The following is a 13,566-nucleotide window of genomic DNA, read 5'->3' as shown; positions in this document are numbered from 1 at the left end:
AATTTACCAGTGAAAGATTTTTAACTACTAATTCAATTTCTCTGAACTTCACTTCTATTTATTCTTTTTACTGTGGTAAAATATACATAAATTTACCATTTTGAGCATTTAAGGGTACAATTCAGTGACATTAAATACATTCACATTGTTGTGCAAACATCACCACTATCCAGTTCCAGAACTTTTTAATCATCTGAAACTCTATACTCATTATATAGTAACTTCTCCTTTCCCTACCCTCTCTATTCTACTTTCTGCTCTATGAGCTTTTCCTCTAGTCTACATGCTAGCTCTATACATTTATGATGCAATATTGTGGCCACATTATTAAAATGATATCTGCCAGGTTTACCTACTCTATGGTAATTATAGTTCTTCCTTTTATGACTGATAAATAGTAATACTTTGTAGAGAGATACTATGTACAGTAAGTCCCCCACACATGAACCTTCAAGTTTGAACTTTCAAACATATGAATGTACATTCCGTAAACATTAGGTATGAGTGAAATTTCTCCTTGTCCTCTGTCTCCTATTGCTGATCATTCTTCAGCTCCACCATCTCCTATCTCCTCTCCTACCTCCAGTTAGTACTCTTCTTGCTGGTTCACTTGATGCCAGCCCCTGTATGCCAGCTGAACTGTATGTACCAGTGTACTTTTAAAGGTATCGTACTGTAAGATTAAAAATGTTTAATTTTTTTTCTTAGGTACTATTGTATGAAAAGTATAAATCTATTACAGTACTATAGAACTAGTTGTGTTAGTTGGGTACCTAGGCTAACTTTGTTGGACTTATGAACAAATTCGACTTATGAATGTGTTCTTGCAATGGAACACGTTCATATGTAGGGGACTTACTGTAAATATTCTGTTCCTCATCAAATGTTCAACCATTATTAGTATCTACTGCTACTTTTTCACTGTGGCTACTCTAGGTACCTCATATAAGTGGAATCATGCAATGTTTTGTCTTTTTGTGTCTGGTTTATTTCATTTAATGTTTTCAAGGCTCATCCATGTTGTAACATGTATTAGAATTTCATTCCTTTTTATGGCTAAATAATATTCCATTGTGTATATTTACTACAGTTTGTTTATCCATTCATCTGCTGACAGATACTTGAGTTATTTACAACTTTTGGCAATTGTGAATAATGCCACTATTAATATTGGTGTACAAATATCTGTTTAAGTCCATGTTTTCAATTCTTTTGGGTATATGCCTACCTAATTCTTATTTATTCTTGAGTCAGCTTTGGTAGTTTGTATCCATCAAGAAATCAGTCTATTTCATTTATATTGTTGAATTTATTAGCATAAAGTTGTCTTTAGAATTTGTTGTGATGTCACTTTTCCCATTCTTAAAATTGCTACTGTCTTCTCCTTTTTTCTTGATCAGTCTGGACAAAGATTTCAATTTTATATATCTTTTCAAAGAAACAGCTTTTTGTTTCATTGATTTTCTTTTTTTCTATATTTTATTTGATTTCTGCTCTGATCTGTATTATTTTCTTTCTTTTACTTATTTTAGGTTTCGTTTGCTCTTCTTCTCTGGGTTCTTATGTTAGAATCTGGGATCGTCGATTTGAAACCTTTCTTCTTTTCACATATAGGTATTAAGTGCTAAAAATTTCCTTCTAAGTAAAGCTTTAGCCCTAATCCACACATTTTTAAATGTTGTACTTTTTCATTCAGTTTAAAATATTTTCTATTAATTTTTTTTCTGTGTTTTTCTCCCTTTGTTCGGTGAGTTACATGGAAGTGTACAGTTAAATTTCTAAAACTTTAGTGGATTTTTATTATTGATTTCTAATTCAACTGTGGTCGTCTGGAAAAGATTTTTATTTCAGCTTTAAAAATATTTATTTATTTATTTATTTATTGTAATTGGAAGCTAATTACTTTAAAACACTGTAGCATTTTTGCCATACATTGACATGAATCAGCCATGGGTGCACATGTGCCCCCATCCTGAACCCTCCTCCCACTTCTCTCCTCATCCTATTTCAGCTTTTTTTTAAACATCATTTTATCAGCCATGCCACATAGCATGTGGGATCTTAGTTCTTCAACCAGGTACTGAACCCATGCTACCTGCAGTGGAAATGTGGAGTCCTAACCACTGGACTGCCAGGAAATTCCTTTTACCTTTTTTTTTTTGGAAAGATATTTTCACTGGTATAGAATTCTAGGTCAAAAAAATTTTTTAAGAGTAATTTAAAGATTTTTCTCCACTGTCTTCTGGCTTATACTGCTTCTAATGAGAAACCTACTCTCATACTTATGTATTTTTTTCCCTGCAGTTGCATTTAAGTAAGATTTTTCTCTTTAATCATGGGTTTTAAGCAATTTGATTATGATGTGCCTTGGTATAATTTTCTTCATATTTCTTATGCTTGAGTTTCAGTAAGCATCTTGGATCTGTGGCATCCTTATCCTGCTTGGAATCTGATACTCCATGACAGGCCACTGCCACCCCCACTTCCCATATGGATGTCTATTGTCAAATTTATTATTTTTTCCAATAAGATTTATGAAAAATGTTATCTCAGAGTAATTTAAATTTGTATTTCTCAAGTGAGGCCAGGCATTTTTAATTGTTTAAAACTCATTTGTACCTTCTTTTCTGTAAACTGCCTGATCATATTTGTTCAATTTTTTTTTTACTGTTTTTTAAAAATCATTTTTATATTGATTTGTCTGTATCTTTTACCTTTTCTACAATGAGCATACATTCTTTCTACTATAAGAAGACACAATATAATGTTATTTTAAATTAAAAAAAAAGTGCTTAAAAAAACCCACATAATTTCCTGGTATCAGAAAAATACTCACAGTCCATGGCAGCTAGTATTTTATTATAACTTCTCTGGGGCTTATTTTTACTTCTCTTTGTGATGAGATCTACATAGCTAACATGGAGGATGTGAGCTTAAAAACCTGAGTCACTCTGGACTGTCTAATTTTTTGACCAGGGGCCCTAGAAAAATCATAAACTCTCATATCTGAGATTTGGAGTTCCATCACTTCACTGGATCTTCCAATGGTCCTGGGAAGCTGACAGGTCATTGACAATGATCCCCATTTTATAGATTTTTAAACCAGAGGATTAGAAATGTAAAGTGACTTTATCATATGGAAGGTTAGATTTAGAAGTTACTTAAGTCACTTCAGTCGTGTCTGACTCTGTGCAACCCCATAGACAGCAGCCCGTCAGGCTCCCCTATCCCTGGAATTCTCCAGGCAAGAACTCTGGAGTGGGTTGCCTTTTCCTTCTCCAATGCATGAAAGTGAAAAGTGAAAGTGAAGTCGCTCAGTCGTGTCCAACTCTTAGCGACCCCATGGACTGCAGCCTACCAGGCTCCTCCGTCCATGGCATTTTCCAGGCAAGAGTACTGGAGTGGGGTGCCATTGCCTTCTCCAGAAGCTACCTTAAAGATGATCTATTCTCTGTTCTCAAGAGTCCTACAATTAGTAACTATGGCAAAACTCTGACTTGGACTCAGGTGTTTATTGTAATAGGCAGTAATCAAAGTGAGGATCCCTACCACTCTAAGTGCTTAAGAGAAGTCGAATAGCTTCTCTTCTTCAGGAGACTCAGGCTAAGCCTTTGGTAGGTCATGACCAAGCAGGCATACTGGGGGTGCTGGAACCTTACATCTATCTATGCTCACCTTTGGCAGCAGTCAGCATGGTGGAGGCCAGTTCACACTGCTGTGATTCCAAGTGTCCAAGCGTGAACCAGCGAGGGTAACGGCTGGGCACCACAGATACCATATGGTGAGGGTGGGAAGTGTCGCCTGAAGAAGTTGAGTTTTCTAGAACAGGTAACCTAGAAGACCCAGGGAGAGTCATCAACTACTACCCAGACCCTTGCCATTCTGAGCCACCTTTGAGAAGCTTGTTCTTTGCTGGGGAGGAAATGGGAAGGAAAGGGTTAATGAGGACCCTCAAAGGTTTTAAAACCTATGAGTACTGTACTTTATATGAGGTGAGTGCCTGGGCACTTGGAAGAACTCACGCTGAACAGTTCTTACTGAAAACAGTTCAAAAGTCATAAGATTATTTGTTAAAGTATAAGAAATATATGCCAAGTAATCCTCAGCAGTCCTTTCTGGTCAAGCTGAGGCACTCTCTCAGCCTTATAGTCTAACTTAAATTCTTCTGTACCATCTGCTGCATCCAAGAGTACTACCTGCCTGAACCAAGGATTCTACTCTTGTTTGGAGACAGGATGCCCATAGCCCATTGTTCTCAAGTCTTGATACAGAAAGACTTACTTCTACTTCCCTAGATGTATCTGGTGACCTATGCCTGGGAACCATTTCTCAGTTAGATATGGAAGGGCTCAAACCCTTTGTGAAGATGCCAAACTGGCCCTTGAACAAAGAGGCTCAGGCCTTGGATATTCTGTATCTGTTAAAATCTCAGAGGCTTCTTCAACTCACTGAGAACGCAGCCAGGGAACAAGCTAGGAGTCCTAGATCATATGAAAATATCTGAACCATTTTAGGGCAGGCCAATGGCAGGTCCAATAGAACAAAGAAAGAGGGAAAGAAAAGAAAGTGAGACAAACAAAGAGGCTTCTGCTTTGGTGGAGGCATTTGGGCTGGGAAAGGCTACCCACCTCATGGCACGTAAGGCTAACTTATAGGACAGGTCTGGATCATGCGGCAGCAGAGCTGAGAACAAGTACTTGGCAAAGGTGTGCATGGGAACACTCTCTCGGTGGATGACTTCTCCCAGGCCACTGAAGGGGCCTCCTGCAGGAAGGAGATAAACCAGCCAGTTGTTTATCTGTGTGCTTTTATTTGCCTGCCTGACCTTGAGCTCCAGGGCCCCACAAGTGCTCGCTAGCCATGGGAACCTTCATTACTCTTTAAAGTCAGAAATGTTGCTGTGCTTGTGCTCTATTAGAGAGGGGAACCTGGAGTCAAATGCCTAAGACTCTGTGCCAACAGTCCCTTCTCTACTTACCTTCTAGTAGTAAGATGCACTGTTTCTGCAGTGTTTGCACTAGCTCATCGTCCAGCTGCAGCTCCTGGAGTCGACTCAGCAGTTGCTCCTCGTTACGGCACACCTTGTCCTGTGCATAGAGGCCTTCAGGCATCACCCTCTGTTGACCCATCCCCATCAGAGCAACTTCCATGGCCAATGACAGGTAGGACTCACTGCTGTTTGGGCAGCCTGCAGCCACAGGCACATGCTGGTACACAGGGGGTCTGCTTTCATTCATATCTGAGGACAATAGGGCACCAGATTTGTTAGGTCAGGTCCCATGGATTTTTGTGCCTCTCCCACCAATGCACACTTTGGGATACAGCTTGGTCAATAACTAACACAAAGAAGCTAAATGAAAAACCAGAAAAGTAATATACTGAAAATAAAAAATAAAAACATACTAAAACATGTTATAGGCCAGCTGGAAAAAAATACAGTCATACTAGTCTTCTGTTAGAATGTTATGTAACACTACAATGATCTATTTTTGTGTCTGTCTCTTCATTAGAATGTAAGAACCTTCTAGGAAAGGGACTTTATCATTTTGCCTTAGGTATCTCCACTGTCCGGTATGTGTAAGGAGCTAAATGTCTGTGGTGAATAAATCCCAAGTACAACCTCAGGTTCTTAAGATGTAAGTGTCATTGTGCAGATGAAAGAGACCAAGGATGATGATTCATTTTTTCAGGGGATAAGAGGAAAGACACAGTAGCCCTGTCTCGCATTGAAGCCACCTCTTGTATCTCTACCCAGAGATATCTGAATCATCCAGTTAAACTATTACTTTTGTGATATTTGCAACTTTAATGTTATTGTTACTTTTTATCCTCCACCTTTGGGTTCTAAGTTTCAGGAGAAGAGCACAGATCTAAAAGCCAGAGTCTTAATTTCTTTCCTTCTTCCCATTATCCATTTCGTAAATGTTTAAGGGAGACTATTAAAAGAGAGTTATTGCCCTAACTGCTGTTTTCAGGAACCTGAAAGGCTAGTAGAGACACTTGTAAACAAATTTTATGGCAGTGTGCTAAATACTGTAATATATACATGTTTACAATACAGTGATAGCATAAAGGAAAAAAGAATCAATTTTGTCTCAAGTCCCTGTTAATTTGAGACTCTACTAAATTACCTCCCTTTTATTTCTCTTTTGTAAAATTGGTACAAAACTACCACCAGGGAGACTTCAAGGGAAACATGAGAGTATTATGTAACTGCAAGGGATACACACACTGCTGATGCAAGCTCTTTTACATTTCCAGACTGTTTTGAGGACCTGGCCTCTGACTTCTCAAATCCCTCTGGTCCTTTTTGTTCCCTTTGGATTACTCTTCAGACATTCACAAGGTAGGAAAGTGACAGGAGCAAAGGAAAGCTGAAGCTGGCAAGGTGAAATGGGTGAACAGGACAGAGCCAGTCCACAGAGTGGGGAAGGAAGATAAGAAAGGAGCAATCCCAAGGAAACCACTCAGGGGAGGTCCAGTTTAGATAAGAGAACAAAAGGGGTAAAACAGACTCTGTCATGGGAAAGAAGCGGGCTCCAAAGGGTAGTCTGGGTTTCCCTCAGGCTGACCCCTGTACCTGACACTTCCAGATAGCCATCATCATTCAGGCGGCAGGCCTCAGTCAAGGTGAGAAACAGGCAGCCAATTGGATCCAGAGGGTGGCCCACCCAGCCTTCTAGGTTTGTGATGGTTGTGGTTCCCCTCTGCAACAGTTCTGGAAATAAGCAGGTCAAAGTTTTTGAGAGGGATATACACACACTGCTCTCTGTCCCTGCTTGGTCTCTTCATCAGTCTCCTCAGTCTCCTTCAGGCGGTGGCCCTGAGACTCAAAGTAAAGCTTGCCTTGGGTTGAGGAGACTGGTCACCAGCTCATCAGCCACTATGAGGCCATGTGGGATGCATTTGGGCTGCCTGCCGATAGCACACGTATGTAGACACAGCTTTACAGTTTAAAAAGGGTCTTCTCATACCAGATCTCAGTGGATCCAACTGTCCTATGCGAGAGGCAGGCCAGCATTATTATTCCCATTTTACAGATAAGAAAACTGAGATTTATAGAGGTAAAGAGAGGGATTCCACACAGAAAGTAGAATGACCTGGAATCCCCTAACCCCTGCCACACCAGGAAACTAAATGAAAATTAAGTCCTGGGCCTTGTAGTCCCTGAGAACCCCATGAGCCTAAGCAGTTGAGATGGCTCCTGATCACTATACCTTTCTTCTGATGCTTGTAGATTTCCAGCTGCCGCTGCTGCTGCAACCTGAGAGTATTGATAATGGCCACTGTGAGTCTGAGGGCCTCTTTTGGGTAACCATGGGAACGCAGGGCATCAACCCGAGCACAGGCTGTAGGCACATGCTCTATCAGATGAGAAGAAGATATTTTGATTGAGTTAAATTTTCAAATCAGGAAAATTTGTGTTTGACAAAGGGAGACCGTATTCAGTTCAGGTCCTCAAATTTGATCTGACATCTATTGTGTACCAGAAATTGTATTTTATCTTTTAGGGATATTAAGTTGAATAAGTCACAGGTACTACCTCCAAGGAGATACACTGCAGCCTCAGTATAGTGGTTTGGTGTAGAAAGGGGCAAAGAACTAGGATAATAAACTGTTATACCTCTTTCTGAACACAAACCTCAGGAACCTAATGCAGCAATAAACTACTTTTATAGAGGGAAGGCCTCACTTGTTTATTAATCCTGTTTCCTGAGAACCTATTATGTGCCAGGTAGCATGCTGGGCAAAGCAACTACAAAAATGTGTAAGAAACGGTTACTGTCCTCAAAGAGCTCATAAATAATACATAAAAAGATCATTATAAAACAGTTAAAAAGAAATGACAAGATAGAAATATACACAGAAAGAAAATATTTGAGCTATATGCTTTGCAGGGCAAGTAATATTTTAAATAGCTAGAAAAACAGAAACAGGCATCCCTGGCAAAGAGAACATATAAAGAAAGGCATGTAAGTAAAAGCATAAAAAGTATTCTGGATAACATCTTCAGAGTATGGCAAATAGTTTTGTGTAGAGTTAGGTTATGTGGCTAGAGATAGCCTGGAAAGGTGGAGTCTGGAATGTTAAGAGCTTTGAATGCCATTCTAAGAAGTTTGGATTTACCTTAGGCATAATGGATGACTACCAAACACTTATAAATGGGGAAGGGACATAAATATACACAAAGCATATAGCTTTGCCCTACGAAGCATATAGCTCAAATATTTTCTTTCTGTGTATATTTCTATCTTGTCATTTCAACTGTTTTATAATGATCTTTTTATGTATTATTTATGAGCTCTTTGAGGACAGTGACGGTTTCTTATACATTTTCGTAGTTGCTTTGCCCAGCCTGCTACGTGGCACATAATATGTTCTCAGGAAACAGGATTAATAAACATAAAAATTATAGGAATAATTATAGAAAATACAGATAAAATAGAAAATAAAAATCAGAGATAACCATTATTTCTAATTTCATATTTTTATGAAAAATATGTATCTCTAGACTTTCCTAATTAATTTTAATAAAAATGAGGTATTATAATTATTGTTTTATAATTAGGTTTTCCACTTAATAATTCATTGTAAATATTTTTCCATACCATTAAATATACTTCCATAATATTAAAAATGATTACATATCATTCCACTTAATATGTGTACTATCCATTGGCTCAATCAGTCCCCTATTGCTGGACATTATTGTTTTTAATTTTTCTCATCTATACGTTATATGTTCATGCTCTAATAAACCTCATAACTTTATGTACATTCTTAGTTAATTATAGCTCAGGATAAATTCCTAGGTATAGAATTCCTGGATCAAGGGCTATGAATTTATTTTAAAGGCTTTTGATAAGTGTTGCTGAACTGCAGTAAGTATTCACATTCCTACCAGTAATATATGAGATTACTATATCCAATGTAGCCTCTCCTACACCAAAACCAGTTATCTTTATTTTAAAAAATTCCTATTTGACAACTGAAACATGGTAATTCAGTGTTGTTTTGATTTGGATCTTTGTTTATAATGGGGTGTGTATTTTTCACACACTTGTTAGATTTATGTTTTAAAAGTATTAGATCAGAGAAGAGGAAAAATAATCAGTGGGAATTTCAGGTAGTGACCTACAGTGAGTTTGGCCAAAAACTTTCAAGAGAGAGACAGGCACACATCCAGATTCAGCAGGCTCTTGTGAAAGACAAAGATATGGGATGAGGGACAGAGGTAGGGAATTAGGAGATGATAATAAAAATGTATGCTATTGTTTTAAGACTCAGAGAATGAATATTATTTTATAAGTGTGTAGTGTGGAATATGCATTCTGTAACAAAGTCAAGAACAGACTCACAGAAGGCTAGAGGAGAGTTTAAACTCATGATGGAACACAGCTCGGTGACAAATGCAGACAGTCTGAGCTACTAGTACAGAGCGATTTAAGTTTCAAAGTTCATGCCTTTTTAGCAAAACATGTAATTTCAGAGTAGATTCTAATGTTGCTCAGTAACTGCTAAGAGTCTATGAACTGATGTCTAATGGTTTTGTTAGTACTCCTTTAGATTTATTAGCTCCTTTCCCCTCCCCAAACTCAGGAAACAATAGAAATACCTCTTTTTGAGATTATTGTACTTCAGCTGAGAACATATACAAGTGGCTCAGGCTATACCCTGAGGCCCTAGTCAAGGCCCCAAAAGATCCGGATGAAGACTGTCCAAAGGGTAGTTGTGTTGCTGGTACCTATGGAGATGGCTCACTCAGGCCTGACATGAGGTGAGACTGGGCTCTGAAATTCTTAGAGTAGGATAAGTACACTTACCAAGCCACAGTGGTTGGCCTTGGGAATTGAAGAGTAGCCTCTCACTTTCCCGCTGGCAGGCAGGAGCTGTGTATACATCACTGCTGATGATTCGCTGTAAGTGGCTGTCCTGCCAATGCAACTCACGGCCCTCGATGGCTCTAGTGAACACTGTCCGTCTCGGTCTGGATAAAGAATCTGGGGAAGGGAAAAAAGATGCAGCAGTTCAGTGATGGGTAATCTGAAGATCTAACTCCTGTGTCTTCTTCAGGATGGAAGGACAGGCAGAACAATAGTGTATAGTTAGTGAGTGCAGCAACTCTGCCATTTGTCCGGGTATTCATTGTCTTACTTCTTTATTGGGTAGCTTTTAGTGTGTCCCTGTCCTCTATGGGAAGAACCTTTCTACATAGATCTATGACTGAAGACCAATTTCTCCTAAGACCCAGAGCTACATGAGAGAGAGGAGGGATAGTGATGCTCAGCTGCTCAGTTATAAGGATTCCAACTGCTTCTACAGAAGCCAAAGGAAAAGATAAGCAGTGAGGTAATATCCTTGGTCAACCCATAACTGGTTTCTTTTACAGTATGACCCGTATCAGACTAAGTACTTCTGTCACATTGATATAAAAGCTGAAAAAGAGCAGCAGTCCTGTGTATTCTGGTATCTTTAATTTTTAAAATAATTTTATTTCTTTATGCATTTTCTTTTGGCTGGGCTGGATCTTCATTGCTGTGTGGGCTTTTCTCTAGTTGTGGCAAGCAGGCTTCTCATTGTGGTGGCTTCTCTTACTGTGGAGCACAGGTTTGAGGCACTTGCATTTCAGTAGTCACAGCACAGGGGCTCAGAGAAGAGGCTCAGTAGTTGGGGCACACAGGCTTAGTTGCTTTGCGGCATGTGGGATCTTCCTGGATCAGGGATCAAACCTGTCCCCTGCATTGGCAGGTGGATTCCTCACCACTGAGCCACCAGGGTAAGTCCTCTGGTATCTTTGTCACGCTAGTATCTGCAGGCTTACAACCTTTTCTCCAGTAAGAAAACCTGAGGCTGACTAAAGATTAGTTGAATTGTTTTCTCAATGGAGTCCTACCAAAACATCTCTCTTCAGGAAAAGGGCTGAAGGGAAACAGCAGACAAAGTAAGCTCAATTCTTTAGGGTGGTGTGTAGGAGCTGACTCATTAGAAAAGACCTTGATGCTGGGAAAGAGTGAAGGCAGGAGGAGAAGAGGACAACAGAGGACAAGACGGTTAGATGGCATCGACTCAATGCCAACTCAATGGACATGAGTTGGAGCTTGCTCCAGATGGTGAAGAACAGGGAAGCCTGGCGTGCTGCAGTCCATGGGGTCACAAAGAGTCGGACACGACTGAGCGACTGAACAACGACAACATACTAGAGTGGGTTGCCATTTCCTTCTCTAGGGGATCTTCCTGACCCAGGGATCGAACCTGAGTCTCCTGCATTGCAGGCAGATTCTTTACCATCTGAGCCACATGGGGTTTAATAAGGTAACATCTGAATAGAGACCTGAAGGAACAAAGAGTAAGCCTTAGATGTAACTAAGGAAGCGCATTCTAGGCAAAAGGAACAGCAAGTGCTAAGCTAAGGTGGGAACATATTTGAAGTTTTTGAGGGCAGGGCAGAGGCCAGCGTACATAGAATGGAATGAGCAAGCCAGAAACTCACAGGAGATGAGGTCAGAGAGATACTAGGGAACCAGAATGGGCAGAGCCTTCTAGGCCATGAGGAAAGATGAGAAGCCACTTGAGGGCTTTTGAAGGTGTATGATCTGATTTGACAACTGGCAGCAGCATAGAGAACAGACTTTAAGGTAGAAGCAGTTAGGAGGTCACTGTAATAATCTGTGAAAGATAATCTGTTCAGAGTAATATGCAGTAGAGACGATGAGAGTAAATGAACTTTGGCTATGTTCTAAAGGCAAAGGTGACAGGATTTGCCCATGGATTAGATCTGGGGGATCTGGGTGAGAAAGAGAAGAATCAAGAATGACTCTAAGGTTTTTAAGGTAGGCTTGCCATATGCAGAGATAGGGAAGTCTACACAAGAGGAACAGGTTTGGGTGGGGCTTGAGAGGTAAGAAATCCTACTGAGATGTCTATTAATGTCTAAGAGGCAATATCGAAAAGGTAGTTAAACATGTAAATCTGGAGTTGAGAGGAAAAGTTTGGGCAGGAGATATAAATTTGAGTATTGTTAGTATATAGATGATTATTAAAACAATGCAATTATCAGGGGAGTAAATACAGAAAGAGAAGTGGTTTGATGACTGAGCCCTGGGTACTCTAGAATTTTAGGTTGGGAAGTGGTGGGGAGACAGTAAAGGAGACTGAGGAGGGGCCAAGGAAGAGGAGAACCAAGAGAACAGTGTCGTGGAATAAGATGAAAAAGGTGTCTGAAAGAGAGAGTGACCAGCAGTAACAAATACTGTTGATAGATCAAGTAAATTCTGACTTGAAAACTAGATTTAGGAATGGTTACCATTAGTGACCCAGAGAAGGCAATGGCAACCCACTCCTGTACTCTTGCCTGGAAAATTCCATGGACGGAGGAGCCTGGTGGGCTGCAGTCCATGGGGTCGCTAGGAGTCGGACACGACTGAGCGACTTCACTTTCACTTCTCACTTTCATGCATTGGAGAAGGAAATGGCAACCCACTCCAGTGTTCTTGCCTGGAGAATCCCAGGGACGGGGGAGCCTGATGGGCTGCCGTCTCTGGGGTTGCACAGAGTCGGACACAACTGAAGTGATTAGCAGCAGCAGTGTTAGTGACCAGTACAAGAGCTGTTTCAGTACTGGAGGGATGACTGCCTGATTCGAGTGAATTCAAGGAAGAATAAGAGCAGAAGCAGAGAAGATAAATATATAACATTCTTTTGAGCATTTTTCTTAATTCTACCACTTATTTCTACTCTCTCAGAGAAATAGGGTGGTGGACAGAAGAGGCATGTAGGGTCAGCAAGTATATTTTTTTGTTTTGTTTTGTTTCAGGTGAAAGATAAAACAATGTGCTGGTATACTCCTAGGAATAATCCACAAAAATCTGTGATGCAGGAGAGAGGAGATAATTCCTGGGGTGATTCCTAGGTAAAAGAGAAGGAATAGGTTCTTAAGAACAAATGGAGTGCTTGGACTTAGACAGAAGCACAAAGAAGAAGAGGGGAACAGGGAGACAGAGTAGATGGGCATAGACAGAGGCAGATGTGACGACAGAGTTTTGGAGATTCTCTTCTGATTGCTTCTGTATTCTCAGTGAACAGGAAGCAAGGCTCTAAGCTGTAGGTGAGGAAGGCGAGAAAGCATAGAAAGTTTTAAGGAAAGGCAATGTGAAACAGTAATTTAGAAGAGTGAAAGGAAGCATGGACTAGAGAAATGTAGCTGATGTATGGACAGTACAATGGGCCCACTTGAGATTACTGGTCATGAACTTAAATAAGACCAGTTATTGTGGTCGTGTTTCTCGCCAATATGCTCACTGTGTGAGTGTGAGCACTGAGTAATTAGAAAGTCAGACCGAATTACTAAGGATAAGGTTTTGCTATGTGAATATAACTAAGGGAAAGAGGGAGTTGAGTATGTTTGCAGAGTAGTGATTATAATGATGTACCAAGAAATCTAATCTGGATAAGGAGGAAAATGAGGCTACCACAAGAATGAAAAAGTGACAGGATCAAAATTCCTAATGGGGTCCAGGAATTACTGGAATATGCATAACAGAGAAAATAATCTAGTAAGGCTGGTGG

The 13,566-nt window shown here is 40.0% G+C and overlaps 1 protein-coding gene across 1 annotated transcript in view; it reads right to left on the bottom strand.

The window, feature by feature from the left end:
- ZSWIM5 (zinc finger SWIM-type containing 5) overlaps window positions 1–13,566 on the bottom strand; it is a 169,261-nt gene that overhangs the window by 23,164 nt on the left and 132,531 nt on the right. The window contains exons 6-11 of the mRNA XM_052636819.1: window positions 9,825–10,001; window positions 7,218–7,364; window positions 6,581–6,718; window positions 4,979–5,239; window positions 4,629–4,764; window positions 3,676–3,833 (exon numbers count right to left, since the gene is read on the bottom strand). Coding sequence (XP_052492779.1) covers window positions 3,676–3,833; window positions 4,629–4,764; window positions 4,979–5,239; window positions 6,581–6,718; window positions 7,218–7,364; window positions 9,825–10,001 — 1,017 coding nt within the window. The remainder of the gene's footprint in view (window positions 1–3,675; window positions 3,834–4,628; window positions 4,765–4,978; window positions 5,240–6,580; window positions 6,719–7,217; window positions 7,365–9,824; window positions 10,002–13,566) is intronic.

This window comes from Budorcas taxicolor, chromosome 3 (genome assembly GCF_023091745.1).
Source record: "Budorcas taxicolor isolate Tak-1 chromosome 3, Takin1.1, whole genome shotgun sequence".
NCBI classification, from domain to species: Eukaryota; Metazoa; Chordata; class Mammalia; order Artiodactyla; family Bovidae; genus Budorcas; species Budorcas taxicolor.
The sequence above is the reverse complement of the archived record's forward strand: the minus strand, read 5'-3'. Positions and strand labels throughout refer to the sequence as shown.